Source organism: Alosa sapidissima, chromosome 4, assembly GCF_018492685.1.
Source record: "Alosa sapidissima isolate fAloSap1 chromosome 4, fAloSap1.pri, whole genome shotgun sequence".
Classification (NCBI taxonomy): Eukaryota; Metazoa; Chordata; class Actinopteri; order Clupeiformes; family Clupeidae; genus Alosa; species Alosa sapidissima.
Window position 1 is genome coordinate 22336369 of NC_055960.1, and position 17282 is coordinate 22353650.

Below are 17282 nucleotides of genomic sequence, written 5' to 3' on the forward strand. Positions count from 1 at the left end.
GCTGTCCCGAATTGTTCGGAACATCCCGCCTATTTTGTGTGATTTTCAGCTCCAGTCCCGCATGTCAATCACAGCCTCATCGGCCTTGTCAAGTTGTCAGTGGTCAATAGTCTACTCTACTGTATACTGTAAATCTACTACATAAATAATCCTGTTGCAAAATGTTTACTTGAGTAGACACATTTGGGATACACTTCTCCTCACAAAATTAAGCTGCGGATAGGCTACAGAAACCACCTGAACAGGCAAGAGCCACTCGATGTGACCTTTTGAATCAGATTAAACATACCCCTATGTGATTGTGTTTCGTAACAAATAAAAACTTAAACATACGCACACGTTTTAGCCATTCGTTTTCTCTCCTATTAAAAAGTGTCTGGTGCGCTGTAAAAACGTTACTCTCCTAGTAGGTAGATGGCGATACTATGCTATTTTGTTGAGAAGCCCCTGCAAGCTGCAGAGAGGCGAACGTTTCTACGTCATCAACATTGGACCGTCTATCCATGCTTATGAATGTCACATTGGTCTACTGGGGAATTGTAAATGTTTACTAATTGTATCTGGATTTATCGAGTCTGATTACGAGCAACTAACACAGCTTTGAGTCGCTTTAACACGGGTATTCAAACACATTATTTAATTATCTAGGAAGCTGAATTAATTGAAATTTCATGTAACGTAAGCGCAAACTAAGATGCTAACTTAGATGTTTTGAAATTATGTAACTCTGACTATCACAGGGTTAATTAACTATAATGTAGTACCGTTATATATATCCTATATGAGAGGGCTATCTTCATGTATATGTTCTAGTTATAGTTGTTATGTGTTCATTTGTGGACATTGAGATGGCTAATGTCTACGCAGGTAATTATTGACAGCCCTTGGGAAGTGAAACTTATTTGCTTATGGTTTTTGCTATTGTCTTCTCTAGATCTCTACCTCGCTTCTTGCATGAAGACGTGAGAAGTGATCATGGTTCATCTCAGTAAGTTTTCGTTCGTATGCATGAACATATTAGTTGCTTCTTTAGAAGTTGTACAAAACATGCACGTATCTCTTAATCTGCTTACAAGCCTCAATGACGGTATGAAGTTCCTCACTGAGAGATATCTGAAAATAAACCAGACTATCCAAACCAGACTACTATATTACTAAATACACTTTATGTGATGTTATTTTTCATGTCTAATGATCAAGAGCAACATTAAGATGGGCCCAGTAGCAAAACATTAGAAACACATGGTATCCAACATTAACCATAATGCTCGAGTGTCATATCTAATAGTAAAATAAGAATAATCATCATAGTTTATTTAACCCCTCACCTGCCAAGCATACCACTCCAAAAGTTTAAGGCACTAGTGGAAACATGCCATTTCAAACCCTTTAATCTCAAATGTGCACTTAGGTTCTATGTTTCTGTTGGTGTCATGTGATAAATCACAAGGGCACTCTACAACGTGCGTCAATTATTGATGTGAAACCTTGATGTGGACCTGCAGTAGCACTCCTGAGGCTGGACAGCCTATTCAACCAGAGTATATGGGCCTAAACCTCAAATGTGAAAAAAAATATTTCCTGTACTAATTAGTCTTTGGTATACATACTAAATGTACACATAGTGGATGCAAACATTGATGAACAGTATAGATCTAAATTAATTATGGGGGGGAATTATTCTGGCAAAAATTCTGGTATCTTAGCTTTGGGGCCCTGCCCAAAAAAAATGCATCCAGGACTATCTAAGAGTGTGGAAAGATGTATCATCATCAAATCTACAAACATGACATTAGATGAATAATATGAAGCCTTTTTTATGTGTTTACTACAGTGTAAACAAAGTGCTGCACAGAAAGTAATTGTAGAAATAAGTAATAGTTGAGTAAGACAGAATGGAACAATGACAATTTGAAAAATAAATGATTTTAAGTTAATTCATTTAAAAGTTATAAGCCATATTTACTAATCATCTTATTTTTTTTATCTCTCTGATGACTTGATGTGATGCTCTGCATGTTATGAGAGAATAATCTAAAGCCATATTTGCTTGTGTCACCTCACAGCATCCTTACTGTTGAAGAAGTACCATGGAGGACATGTGGTCATCAGAATGTCTCTGGGTGGTGCAACCAACCGACCGTTTTACCGCATTGTGGCCGCATACAACAAGAGAGCTCGAGACAGTAAATACATAGAGCAGCTTGGATCATACGATCCTCTGCCCAACATTCACAATGAGAAGTTGGTCAGTTTCAATTATGACCGGATTAAGTACTGGATTGGGTGTGGGGCTCATCCAACCAAGCCTGTTGCCAAACTTTTAGGTGAGTACATGATGAATCATAGTGCACATAAGTACTGTATTATGGGCTCATAAAGAGTTATAAGTTATTTTTGTTTGTTTTGGTTTCATGGCATAATTATCATTGAGGTTTTATTGTAGCTTTTTATTTTCCCCTTCTTAAGTGTATTTATGCTATCAAACTCCATCGTTTGTACAGTATTGCCTCACATATTGTCGGGTCATTCCACGTCAGTTCAACCAGGGCCCACGCACTTAGGTCTCAAAAAATTCTGAAAAAATGACCAGGTGTACCTATGTTACCCAGGAGACACACTGTAAAATTACTCTTATGTAAGATCAATACTTTCCATGATACAGCCAGTTTTACAGGGGGAGGGGGTGTCGATTTTGTCCAGCCTCTTTTTTTTGTCAAAGTTCACAAGCCCACAGCGCAAGAACTAAACCATGTAGGAGGCTCACATTTTGCATGGTGGTACATAAATATGTAGCAAAATCGTCACGTTTGGTCTGGATAATCCTGCATGGTCATAGCTGTCCTTCAAAGTTGATACAAATTTTATTGGAGTTTTTGGCTGGGCTCTGTTTAAGCCTTCAGAAGACATATTTGTACTCAACATAGGCTCTTGATTTATTTTCCTTACTGAGATAAGTAGAAACACTCTCACAAAACGCAATGAACAGAAAATAAATCCCTTCAGGGTCTGAACAGCAGACCTCACAAGTCTGAAAAATCATTTTGGTTATCATTTTCAGAGCACCCAAACACCTTGTGGGAATATACAAAGATTTTTTAAATATGTTTTTCCTTATTCTCAATGATCCCTTCTTTTTGAAAACACCAATTTGACTTGTCTTATTCAAATCTTTCTTTTTTATTTTCCACCCTGAACATGGGCAAAATGCCCCAACAGAGCCCAGCCAAAAACTCCAATAAAATTTGTATCAACTTTGAGGGACAGCTATGACCATGCAGGATTATCCAGACCAAACGTGACGATTTTGCTACATACTATTCCTATTTATGTACCAGTATGCAAAATTTGTGAACTTTGACAAAAAAAAGAGCCAAACAAAATCGACACCCCCCTCCCCCTGTAAAACTGGCTGTATCTTGGAAAGTATTGATCTTCCATAAGAGTAATTTTACAGTGTGTCTCCTGGGTAACATAGGTACACCTGGTAATTTTTTCAGAATTTTTTTGAGACCTAAGTGCGTGGGCCCTGGTTGAATTGACGTGGAATGACCCTGTCTGTTTATCTTGTGACACACCCTGACTCCACCACCACAAAGACAAAAGATGTTATATCATGTGTGACTTCACTGTATTTAATGGATAACATATTAATGTTATGTATTCAAAACTGTGGAATTTCTTGTGTCTCAAAAGTTCAATTTACACTGTTGAAGTGCTTCAATGTGAGTACAATTTAGTGTGTTCTACTATGAATTATGGTTATTCACCTATTTTGTCATTCCATAGAATATACCATATCACAACACTACTTTTCTCTGGAAACTTGGCAATGTTTTTGCTAACAAAGATAAGCAATGAATGAAGGATAAATTGTAAGCTCTTAGTTCTTGGAAACATTTCACATGGGCAAACAATGAGAAACAGATCTAGTGTTGACTGTGGAGAGTCACTTTTGTATTGTAATACACCTCTGTCATTCTGCTGTTTGTCCATTCGGTCATTGGGTCGGCCATTTGACCTCCTGTTCCCGCCTAGTTTTCTGTGCTCCCTTATTTCACCCTAGCACAGACCATGCTGGGGGTCACAGCTTCATTTTAGGGGTGAAAATGATATGATTGTAAGTGTTGAGCACATTGCGATTGCTCAAAAATCTAGTGTTTCATTATTCAATATCTTTGAAATCGGACTTGCTGCATTGCTACTATACATTTTGAATGCACACATAATTTTTAAAAACTGTGTCCATGGGTGTGATGCAACTTGCAACTTGTCTCAAGAACATCTTTAGCCAGAATTTTTAAAAATAGTATGTTTATACTTGGCTGCATTCTTTGGATTCACACCCAATTTTGTTGTCCTGATTTTGTCCAAAATTTGTTGAACTGTTGTCCTTACAGGGCTCTGCAACTGACTCATTTCAATAGCTCAAGAACTGCTTAAGCCAAAATTCTGGTGGGATAGCCAACTAAAATTCAGCTGTCTTTGTGAATGGCCAGTTTCAAAGAACGGGTTACCAAAATCAAAGGTTTTGTTTGGAAATACCTTGTATCAGTTAGAAACCTTTTCCTGAAAACATGTGAAACTGTGTGGTACTGAATTGTGGAGTTAGACCATCAAGCTGTACTTTCTCGTGCTCTGTTTCTTGGGCAGTCCAAAAAGGAGTTGATTGAGCAGAGGACAAACCCATCATGAGTGTGGTGGGTGGTAGGGATGTAACGATTTCCGGTGTAATAACAGTAAACCACGATACAAATGTTGGTGATAAAAATTACCGTTTTCATTAAAAAAATATAATAATTATCACGGTTGATTACCACAGTATGGAAACCGTGTGTTTAATCCTTCCCAGCTTCATTCGAGCCTGCTTTTGACATAGGCCTGGTACAATGAAACAAAGACATTTTTATGAAAAAACATTTCAATAGCCTACCTTAGAACACCAGAGGATTACAATATAATTATCTGTATATTATTATTATTATTATTATTATTATTATTATTATTATTAATATCCTGAAATAAAAAGAGAGAATGCTGAATGTCTGATTTTTATGACGGCACACTTTATGCAGATTAGCCTATAGCCTAGGCCTACTATTTCTATTACAACTCTACCTCTTTAATTCCGCTGTCTGGTTGAATTATTATTATTACTATTAAATAATGTTGGCACACTGCTTTCGTCTTATCTACTTGTTGTAGGTTCACAGGGAAACAAAAGTGTTCCCAAACTGGAGACCTAAGGATAAGGATAATTGATCATGATTAGACATAGCTGTCAGTGCAGAGGAAGTGCATAGGAGGGAAGTGCAAGGGAATATACTTTCCCCCACTTACCGGTAATATGTTTGTGTAGGAAGTCATATGTGAAGTATGTTCCTCACACAAAAAAGCCTGCTGTTAATTACTGTTAAAGATTACATTCAGCACATATCTGCACCGTACCTCCTGTACTGAAACTGTCCTGTATTAATATGGGTCCTGTTACACCCGTTAAATGTATATGTGAATAGTTTCACACACAAATTTCCATTTGTCTTATAATTTAAGAATGTCTTTGTTCTGGCTTTGATTGAAAGAAAATTGGCAAAATTGTATTGTATTTTCAATATCTCTCTCCAAAACTAGGTGATGTTTTAATACACAACTGCTGACCATGCTAGGTTGTCAGTTGTATCAGTTATACTATAACAGTATCTGAAATGTAGATAGATAGATAGATAGATAGATAGATAGATACTTTATTGATCCCCAGGGGAAATTCAAGAAATAACTGTTATATGTATGTTATGTTACATATGTTATATGATGTAATAACTCTTCAGCCAATGCTTTGATTTGGCTTGTGTGTGATAGCTCTCAGTGAGCTTCACTTATAGAGTAGTCTTTTTTCATCCAAGTCATAAACCCATCAGTCAGTCTTAGAAAGGTGTCAAGCCTGTAATAATTTCATGAAGAATCTTAAATCACCTCATGGGTCTCTGCTCTTCACGCTGTTGTACAGGAAGAATCTTAAATCACCTCATGGGTCTCTGCTCTTCACTCTGTTGCACAGGAAGAATCTTAAATCACCTCATGGGTCTCTGCTCTTCACTCTGTTGCACAGGAAGAATCTTAAATCACCTCATGGGTCTCTGCTCTTCCCTCTGTTGTACAGGGCTGGCAGGATTTTTCCCTCTCCATCCCATGACGGTGACTGAGGCGGAACGACGGAGGAAAAGAGCCGAGCTGGAGGCGGCCATCGCCGCGGCCACAGCCGTGGAGAACGCTGAGGAGGCCAAGGAGCATGAGCTGGACCAGTAGGCCACCAGCGGCGCTCCACAATGGCTAGGGGTCAGCAGAGAGACTGTGAGTTTCCTAGTGGGACACTCCTTTGAGACGGTGGTTTCTCCTCTTCCCAGTAATTTGTCATCCGGCCACCATGGACCTTTTTTTCATCTTCAGTCCCAATTGAGCCCTTTTGAAGAGATGCTCCAAAAATACTATTAGGAAATAATTAAGAATTGTTAAGAAATGCAAACACTTCTACTAAGAAGTGTTATGCAAAGTCACAGGCTTCTCTAAAAACCCACATTTGACCGATTAGAGTATTTAAGTGCAGCTTTTGAAAGGAGATGAATTGTAACAATCTGTTGATCTCAAAGTTATCTTTGTGTATATATATCACTGTTTAAATATTTTGCTTGAGGTCAGATACGGTTTCCAGGACAAAAGAGGGGTTACCCATCGTACGCTTGCCATGATAAAAGCTCACTAATCAGATCAGAAAATATGTAATGTCGTCAGAAATGGGTGTATGAGGAAATTGAGTTGCTTTGAAGGCAATGGGTGTATGAGGAAATTGAGTTACTTTCCCTTGTTCATTGTCAGTGATTAAAAAGTAAAACACCTTCAGACTGGGTATTTTCTTTATTCTTTTTATATTTAAACATGACGACTTCTATAAAAGTTACAACTGATACTGGATGCATCTGGGCAAAACAGATTAAATAAAATGTTTTCATCCATTTTTGTGATAAGTACTGTGATTTCATTGTCATTTGTCTTTTTAATTTGTTTATATATTTCCATAATTGTCTCTACAAATAGATTCACTGACAAATTCCTGTGCTGGCAAATGAGGAGCTGTCCTAAACCCAAGATCTGAACCTCCTAGGGCAGGAATCAGGATATAACTGAAGTACTTAAACGCCTGTGACTCTAATTCTGTACACTTTTTTGTCAAATTCAGCTGATCATTCCTCGAATGTGGATTCCAACCAATGAACAGCTTGCTTCAGGCACATGGAAAAGAAAGGTGAAAAATGTACTTTAGATACATAATGGGAATAGTTATGACTGCGGCTGCACTGCACAATATTGCACTGCACCAGGCGCGCCTGCAGGTGTACGTCCGTATGCACTGTGCGTACCATCAGGCTACTCAACAACGAGAGAAAATTTCTTGTGTGTGTAATGTGTATTCACACCAAATTGGCCTATGCACAGTATCCCATTAGCTGCATGCCATCAGGCTATTTCCAGTTTTCTATTACGTAACTTAGTGAACACGTTATCAAAATTAACGTGCACACATTTTGTTTGAGCAGGAAACAGAATATGCACGCAGGCACGCAACTAGGCTACTTGTTTTTTTTTACTCGGCTATCTATATATGGTTATTAGCACACAATGTTGCACTAATTCACTAACTCAGTACTCATCATGGATATCACAAGTTTAAACAACGAAAACAGAAAGTATGGAGGTAGCAAAGCTAGAGGAGTTATTCCAGATGGGCAAGAACAAGGTAGGCAATCGGTGTGCTTGTCAGAACGTTAGACTGCATTATAGTGGAGCGGTTAAGCCAAAGTCCTTTTAGGCAAGTCCCTCCACTCGGCGGCCATATACCAACGTTTTATGGGCACTCATCGGGCACAGTCTTTGGGTCGAACTGCGCGTGCGCAAGGCTTCACGACACCAATTTTGCTCCAGCGGCGAGATCACAACACATGATTGGCACGATGTCTTCACAACACACCATATGATTGGCTCAATGTATTCACATGTCGACGTTTTGCCGAGGAAGGGGTGGGATATGTGTAGACAACGGCCATATTGGCGTGACAAACTAGCCCCATGCATTTCTATAGAGTATTTTTTGAGTGCTGTGTCTCCACATTAGAAAGTCTCTGGTTAAGCTCATATAATGAGAAGTATTGTGCATTTTTTGACTAAAGCATGAAATTTTGTTCAGTGTCTCTACACACCTTGAAGTTTATTTTCAGACGTGGAGCCACTTCAGATCTGACCTCTGGGGCTAGATATTTGCTGTATAATGTACACATCTTTTAGGAGTATTTGTACAAGTCATTCCAGAATTCTACTGTGTAGATCTAGAACTTACATTAACTGCCATTCAAACTGGTTGCTTGAGTTCATTATGACAGTTTCAAATGGAACCTTTAACTGGCAACATTCTAATCACATACAAATGTGATTTCTTTTTTCACCTTTAGACTTATAGTTTGGCAAATTAAATGAAGTGATTTTTCTGATCATTAACTATATTAAAAAAAACTATTTGGAAGTTAGAATGGCAAATAATAATAAATATAAAAAAACGCAAGGTTGCCTATAGTAAGACGTAGTAGTAATAGCACATGACGCAGTACTATTGCACATTTTATTAAGCAATGTTCCTTCATTAATATTGGAAATTTGCCTAATTTATAAAGTTATAACAGATATATAGATCTAGGCAAGATGTACAGTATAACCAGACTTAAGGGCTCATGCACAGGTGAGAGAAACACTTCTAACATTCAAGAGGATATCAGAGATGCTCTCATGAAGGCCTGTGACCACGATCATGATTGATGCTATGCATTTGGTGAGAGATTTTTGATTCTATGTTTCACTTTGATGGCTCATTCCATCCCAGAATGTAATCCCAAAATGGTCACCACAACCTGAAAACCATCACCAGCATTGAGCAGCACAGGAAGCATGTTAGGTCCCTCATAACAGTGATTGAGGAGATGGGTAACCCATTTCTTGAAGAGAGCCAAGATCTGCTGGTCCTTGATACCAATGACATCAAACTGCATGGGAGACATGGAAATCTTCCACAGAAGTTACTGAAGCTTTCAATGAGCTCATGCAATTGAAGAATGATCAGAGTGAACTGCTGGAGCGCTTTATAGTGCTAATGTATAGGACAAGTGACATCATGGAGGTGAATGAGGCCAGAAAACCTGTTTGCAAAGAAATGTAGAGCTTTAGAGAACATCCCACCCACAAAGGCTGCACTTGAGCAACATATTAAGCGGACCAAACCATAATGCATAAGAAAGACTTAATAAACTAATGTTAAACAGATATGCCTTTAGACCCCTCTTGAAAGACCCAAAACTATCTCAGGAACAGAGAGCACTGGGCAACTCATTCCACTAACAAGGAACCACTGAGGAAAAGAGTCCTGAATTTGACCTAGCATTTATGTCTGGTCGACACAACATCATCAGAAGTCAGGAACAGATGTATATAAACTTAGTTGTGCAGTGTTGACATCATGAATATAAACTTTCTTTTTACTATCAATCCAGTTGCTACAGCTTTCATATCCATTATATGCATAGTAAACATATAAAGTCCAAGAACCACAACCATATAAGGTGAAGATAAAATCAATCCCAGGAGGAAGTACACAGACACATAATGCAAGTAAGCATTGAGTGCCCAACTTTGTGACACCTCCAAGTGGGCAGGTCAAAACGAATTGAGAAAGTAATCAATTTTGCATTGAACCCGGAAAGGAGATATGTCTACTCTCTAAAATATTCTATATATTTTAATAATGGTCTTCTCCTTAATGGTAATCCTTAGACTGGAAAATCCAGACCCTGATAATCTAGAAACTCCCATGGCTTTTATGAACCGATCCATTGTGGCTGCAAAAAAGGGTGTACTATGCGTTGCAGGTGCAAGAAGGCTGCCTTCAAGTGCACTGATCTTTGCTCTTGCTCAGGAGACTGTAGACAATAGAGACATGACATTAAAAAAGGAAAACATTGTTGAGACAAATACTTGTGTGTTTTTTTGAAAGGGGTCCTTATTAAATTGCTCTTTAAATTGATCATATTATTTACTATCTACCATTCCACTATGTATCTATCTATCTATAGGCATAGCCAGGGGCGGACTGGGACCAAAAATCGGCCCTGGCATATTTGGCCCAAGCGGCCCTCAAATCGGTCAGGCACACCTAATAAAATACAAAATCTTTGCATTATCCTTAAATAAGCATGTATTTTCAACTGTCATGGAGCACTGAAAGTGATAGGCCTCAGTGGCTATCACTCTGTCTGATCAGAGGTAGCCATGGAGTATTTTCTGCTTGAATTCAAAGTATCATTTCAAATTATTCAATAGGCTACATTTAAACTATACAATGCTCAACTGACAGCAGCACCAAACAGTTAGGAATTTGCCTAGATGTGTAAATAGCTAAATTACCTAGATTGTAGTAGACGTTAATCACTGTAGGACAACTGAAACAACAAAAAATAAATAGGGCTGTTGCTGGAAATATTTTATTCCTGTAGGCTATACTACATTGCTGGTACATTTTGGAACATTATAGCTACATTAACTAATTATCTTTAATGTCTTCCAGTAGCCTATCGTATAGGTTACCGTATATTAGTTGGCTTGTGCATGAATATAATTTGTGTTTTGTAGCCTACATTTCCGTCAGTCTACAGTATTTTAGCCCATCTTTACCATGATAATTAACCCTTCCAAGATAGAACCCTTTCGACGCTCTACTTTGAGAGACCAACCACTCATGCCATCGATGTTGAATTTTGGGCGTCTGACGGAAACTGATCAATCTGACCAACAAGTAATATCGATTTGACACTCTTTTGCTGTCCGGGGTTAACCTGGCAATAGCCAGATGAATTTCGCTCCGCCTAGCTCCACTCATCTGCCCACTGTCCCTCTGTATTCTTGCTTATAATCTTGTTCAAACTCAACGAACTTCAACATGTTGCTGACATATAGCCTATCTGCAATATTGTATTTTTGAAGCTTCTACATTGGTGTTACTTTTGCACTACTATTATCGGCATCCGCCGCAATTTCGTGTAGGCAACTTTGATTAACTGATGGCATCCTGGCTCTGGGCCAAAATGCGAGTGGTGGGCCTGACGTGAGCTGTTATTGGATCAGTCGACATATGAAAATGTAACCAGTGGGCCGCTGATTGTCCTTTCTTTGGGCCGATAGTTGGCCAAAATGATTAAATTATATGTATAGCCTATTCTATCGGCCCAAAAGGTGCGTCGGCCCATCGGAAAAATGCCCGGTATGCCAGATGGCCAGTCCGCCCGTGGGCATAGCAGTATAGGTCTAAAGGTGAAAAAAGAAATCACATTTGTATATGATTAGAATGTTGCCAGTTAAAGGTTCCATTTGAAACTGTCATAATGAACTCAAGCAACCAGTTTGAATGGCAGTTAATGTAAGTTCTAGATCTTCACAGTAGAATTCTGGAATGATTTGTAAAAATATTTTAGGCTACTCCTCAAAGATGTGTATATTATACAGCAAATATCTAGCCCCAGAGGTCAGATCTGAAGTGGCTCCACGTCTGAAATTAAACCTTAGGGGGTGAAGATTATATGGTGAAACGTTCATGCTTTAATCATAAAATGCACAATTGTTTTGCTTATCAGCCTAACTATTACAGCTGTTTAAAGCCAGATGTCACGTTACACTAGAACAAAATAAGGTAACCTTAGTTTAGCCTGTATTGGGCTGTATCAAGTTGTCCAAATGAATAGGTCATTGTAGACGTTGTTGTATTATTGCATGTGGATGTTGTTATGCTATGTAGCCTACTTTTTTGCTGACCAAAGCACGGGGCTAAAACCGGGAAACGGACAAATATTGTCCACGCGTTTTTTTTTGTTTTTTTTGCGGCGGGGGCGGGGGGGTTGGGTGTGCGTGCGTACCATAGCATTAATTCCTTGCTGCACTGCACAACACTATGGTTGTGGTCATTGTTACGGCCCTCTCTGTTTCTGCCTGCCAGTCTATGTTTGTCTGTTTCTTGGTCTTGCAGGGCAGAGCTACTGAACAGGAGGTTGTAGTTGCCTGATTGCGGCCTGGAGCTATAAAACAGGCTATCTGGCTGGCTGGCACTCATTGTTCCCTCTTTCCGACACGCATCACATTTGGTTTTCTTTGCATTATGTCACATATCTCAGATTGAGCCTAGCATCAGAAAGTGTTTGTTATTAAGTATTTAAACCTTTTCTAACGTTACGGGTGGGTGCCACCCGAGGCCATTGCATTTGGGTCTGTGTGTGTGTGTGTTGGTGTGTGTCTGTGGAAAAAAACAGCCAAGGTCAATCAGATTACCCCAGACACTCACGACACAACTCTGTCATGCAATATTAGCCAAAGTGAAACAAAATGCATATGAACCTCCTGTCTAGTATATAAATCTAAAGCAAATCAGACAAATATTATAGACATCTGGGAAACTGCAAATAGATTAAACAGAAAAGGACTAAGGCATCATATGTTAAGTGTTCTATGGACAAACACTTGGCATTATTGCTTATTACTAATGTAGATTTTATCTTGTAACTACAATGTATGAAAGTGACTCAGCTAAGAGGTGATAAGCTACCATAAAACTAAGTCTGATGTAAGTCTGATAACTTTTTAAGCCAGCATCAGAGGTATCCCTGACCCAAAGTAACATTTACATGACATTAATCTATAACTATGATCTATGATGTTCATAAGGGCTAAGTGAGGGAAATTACTGGCCTTAAATGTCGGCACCATTGTCTTCTGACTATCTTGTGATGGTGTTTAGTTAAATAGAAACCATGTAATCTCTGTCCATTGGGACAAACATAGTCAGGCTCATTTGTCTCTACAGACCTATCCACACCCATTCTATACAGCATATTTTGATTACAGTCAATTATCTCTCCTTGCCTGTTGTGAGTAACGGTGGGCTTGGATCACTCACTCTTAGTTTTATGATTTATTTGTTTGCTGTGCCTTGTGCCATTGTCATGGTATTCTTTGGTAGTTTGACATGTGACTCTAAAGCAGAAGGCTCAACACACCACATTTTCCAGCCACGCCCATTCTGATCAACACTGAGATTGACTACTGATTCATTGTAAAGGGTGTCAGTGGTAAGTTTCTTTTTTGCTTAGTATAGCCTGTTCTGAAATGTAAAACTATGCTGTTAAAACAAAGGTGTGGAGTCATATGTAAAAGTCCACCACTATGAGCCATAGTTCAAGTGATCATTTGTCAATGCTTTTACAGAAAGAAAGGGTATTTCTAGCAGTACTTTCTGTAAAAGTTTGACGCTGATCTTGCACAACATCAGCAGAGACTGTCCAACTGCTGTATGATTAACAGAACTGCCATCACAAACCACTTGACCAGGGGTGCAGCCAGAGGTTGAGGGCTTCCAAAGACTAGATCATCCCACTCCTTCCCCACTAAAGCCTTCCTTTTTCATATATTATAGCATTCAGAAAATACATCAAAAGGCTCAATTATTATCATTAGTATTGACTTAGTGCATTTAATCCTAGTCATGACTAAACACTTCCATACCCCTGCCACCCTATGTTGGCAGCAGTAGCTAAAGAAAACTCCCATTCGGTAGGAGGTGGCAGTGAAAGAAAATCCAGCTCCATGGAAATCCAGAAAATCCAGCTGTATGTTGTGGGTCATTGTGTGGTTTAATGGTCCAATGCCGCCGATTGGGGCAGGTCTCTCGGCAGACTGCCTGATCTGTTCCTCCAGAATCTTACTGTAGCCCCTTGTTTTAGTGTTACCGTTTACTTTGAGAAAGTCATCTATGCATATCTGAAGCTTGACTAGTGTCCCTGTTCCACACCTCTGATCAATGAGCAAACAGTCTGGCATGGACATAATATAAAGTTTGACCCATTTATTATGTTGGTGAAATATGTTTCAATATGTCACCAATTACTAGAAAGTAAACAGTGAAGGCCTGTTAACAGAACGGAACAATGTCTGAACTATTGTCAATATTCACACAACCCACATGATGTTAACAGCAAAGTAAATGCAAATTAAACCACATAATAGGATCAAAGGGCAACATGTTACAGGAGAGAAACATCATGACGGGCAACATGTTACAGGAGAGAAACATCACGACCCTCACCAAATAATGGGGTGCCCCTCCCCTCTTCCCTAGAAGAAATGGCCAAAGCATTCCTGCCTTCAACACTCACAAACACACACACACACACACACCAGTTTTGAGACCTTCTTGCGGTGGTCTACAAACAATGCCATGATAGGATCCTCATCAGCTAGGGACCACTTGTGTGGCTTGCTATTGCTAACCCTAGAATGTTTCCCTCTAAAGCCACTACATTCTTAAGGTTATTCTTAAATGCCTGTCCAGTGTCCAACAAATTAGTGTTGGCAATGGTGGAAAGCAACAACATTAACTCAAGTACTTAAGTACATTTTTGAGTGCACTATACTGGTGTTTCCACTGATGCTTGCCACATGCACACTAAGTTTTCTTTTTATTATCTTCTCTACTATTTTTTGCCATGTTTACCTGTTCCTAAATATTTTGAAATATCAACACTGTTTTAAATCTGACATGTCTGTTTCAAGGGCCAGTCTCCCCAGAGCAACTCAGGGTGGTCCGTGTAACGCATTGCAGTTCTGTGTTCTATTTGCAGAATTCGAATGAAAAAATATAAAAATAGGCTTTTCTGGCCCGGCTAGATGGTGTTCTTCCCCTGGTGCTCGTTCAGTCCAACCACAAGCGCAAAAAAGGAAAATGAGAAAATTGACGCATCATTTCAATTTTCAAACTTCTGAACAGAAAACCGTAATTGTGCTCAATTGAAAATCAAAATAAGCATCAATAACCCATTTACTGTGCCGTCCTAAAGAATGGATAGTGGCCTATTTTTATATTTTTTCATGTGAATTCTGCAAATAGAACACAGCACTGCAAAGCGTACACTACTAATCCACAGTGGCGCAAAAAGTGAGTAGGCTATGCGCTATATGCGGCGCATAGGGGCGCAGCAAAAGCCATGGTAAAAAAGTACCAAAGGTACAAAAGCGATGGTAAAAAAAGAAAATTATATATATATATATATATATATATATATATATATATATATATATATATTTGGTATTTTCTATATGTAGCTAATGATGTGCGTTTCTACATTTTCTCAATGTTATATAACATTTTAGAGGACTAACAGGCTAGAGTAGGCGCCCTATCTCATAAGATTCCATCATAGAATTTTGACATAGAAGTCGAAGTGGGGGCGCCGTGAGCGCTGAGTGACTTCTCCTAAAAGTCCACTGTCATCTCCACAGTCTTGGGGTTTAACTCCAGGTGGTTCTGACTGCACCATTGGACCAGCTGTTCCACCTCCTGTCTGGAAGCAGACTCGTCATCATCCTGGATCAAACCAATGACGGTGTTGTCATCTGCAAACTTTGAACTTTAACACTTTAACTGTAGGCTGCTACCTCCACCCTCTATCAGGAACGTGCACAGGGCAGGTCTAAAGTTGCTTGGGCAACTGCCCGCCAGATGCCCCTTCCAAAGAAATGAAACTTAGGCCTATCCGTTGCTTAGACAAATATCCGTCAACTTATTTCCGTAGTGGACATGTTATCATTATATATTCCTAAGGGGAAAACACGTTTTGTTGTACAAAAAATGAACTATCACTTTTATTTTGAAACCTGTCTTCGCGGTTTTATTGCCTCATTCTTAGACAGCGAAAGTAGCTTCTGCTATGCCAGAGCGATAGCCGCGGCCGAAATGTCAGCTGGAATAGTGGTGTGAGTCGACGAGCTCAGAGATGTCTAGAGATGTGACAGGTGGGCTAGATGAAACTTTGAAAATTAAAAATTCTGTCAGAGAAAAAAACGCTGACAAGCCTCTATTATTTCAGCTATGTAACCTAGTAGAAGCGTCTTCCAATGTTGTTAACGTGAGCGATATTAGACTAAACAACTTATGTTGCATTTTTACATGTGATTTGCATCAGGAGTATCCCTACAGGGCACAGTTTAAATGTTCCCACAACATTAGCCTGTTGGTTTAGACAAACTAAACAGCAGAATCTGCATAGCCTGTACAGATTAAAACATTTAAAATCAATCTTTGCACATGCAAACCTAGTCTATATTGAATTTAATAATGTTGTCGGAAATATTGTTTGTCTCAAACAAGTTTATTTATGGGTTTGTTCAACAAAGACAATCTTAATATGGGATTTAAAAGGCTCCTGGGCTGGTCTGTGCTAAACGTGTAAATTACTATAGTGCATATGAATAGGCCTATGTAAACCATTATCTGAGTAGGCTATTATGATAGAAGATAGTCTACATTTTTTTGTCAGCTTTTAAGAGTAAGCTATCAATGCACACAAAATTAGTAATGTAACAGGGCTCAGACATGGGTCGGACTGTTTAAGTTCTGAAAATGGGCAGGATTTAAGCCAGCCCAGCCATCATCAAAAATGTCTGATAACCTTATGGTAGGCATAGGCTACAGATCTTATCTTTGTTTTAAGCTCTGAAAAATGTCCAAACCAAAATGTCAAAAAGAAACTTAATAAATAGATAGCAAACACCCAAATTATCTTACTATAATTAAAATAGCCATATGTAATTAGAATACCCCCCCCCCCCCCTACAAACAAACACAAAGGAAATAGCCCCTCAAAATGTCTGTGCACGTCCCTCCCTCTATAGGCTATGTGTCCAATAAAAACATTTAGGATTAGGTGTGTCTGTGTGTGTGAGTAGGTGGGAGGGTTGGAGTGGGGGTGATACCTGTCTGCTAGACATGTGAGTAGGTGTGGCCTGCTTGTGCTTTCACCTCACGCAGCCCTTGTGAAGATGGGCAGGTACATTTGTTCATGTTTATTGCCATCAATGCTATCGTCATTAAGCAGAACATTATGAGTCAATGCTGAAGGGATAGCAAATAGCAAGTCAATGAACTGAGACTTCAGAAGACTGCTCTGTCCCCAGTGCGCTTATTTCGATAGCAACGTTTGCTCAGGGTGTGAGCTACAGTACATCAACTCTCTTATCCTCATGGGACATGCCTAATTTGACTGCACATCACTGTGGATTAAGAGTGTGAAGATGGAGGATATATCAGCATTGAAACAAAACATTTTCAAAACATTTTCAAGTTGATTTCATGACACATTTAGACTTTA

The 17282-nt window shown here is 39.1% G+C and overlaps 1 protein-coding gene across 2 annotated transcripts; it reads left to right on the forward strand.

The window, feature by feature from the left end:
• The first annotated feature begins 464 nt into the window (after window positions 1-464).
• On the forward strand, window positions 465-7022 carry mrps16 (mitochondrial ribosomal protein S16). 2 transcript variants are annotated; one of them, XM_042090431.1, is made up of 4 exons: window positions 465-619; window positions 935-988; window positions 2067-2327; window positions 6161-7022. In XM_042090431.1, exons 2-4 carry the CDS (start codon window positions 976-978, stop codon window positions 6304-6306), a joined length of 420 nt encoding a protein of 139 aa, XP_041946365.1. In that variant the 5' UTR covers window positions 465-619; window positions 935-975; the 3' UTR covers window positions 6307-7022. The 2 variants fall into 2 exon arrangements, with proteins under 2 accessions (XP_041946365.1, XP_041946366.1); XM_042090432.1 differs by having other exon boundaries at window positions 472-673.
• Window positions 7023-17282: the final 10260 nt, after the last annotated feature.

Bases quoted from the DNA above. Each gene is read 5' to 3' on its own strand.
- mrps16 (XM_042090431.1), top strand. The intron at 2,328-6,160 runs GTGAGTACATGA...TCTGTTGTACAG, and splicing joins GCCTGTTGCCAAACTTTTAG to GGCTGGCAGGATTTTTCCCT.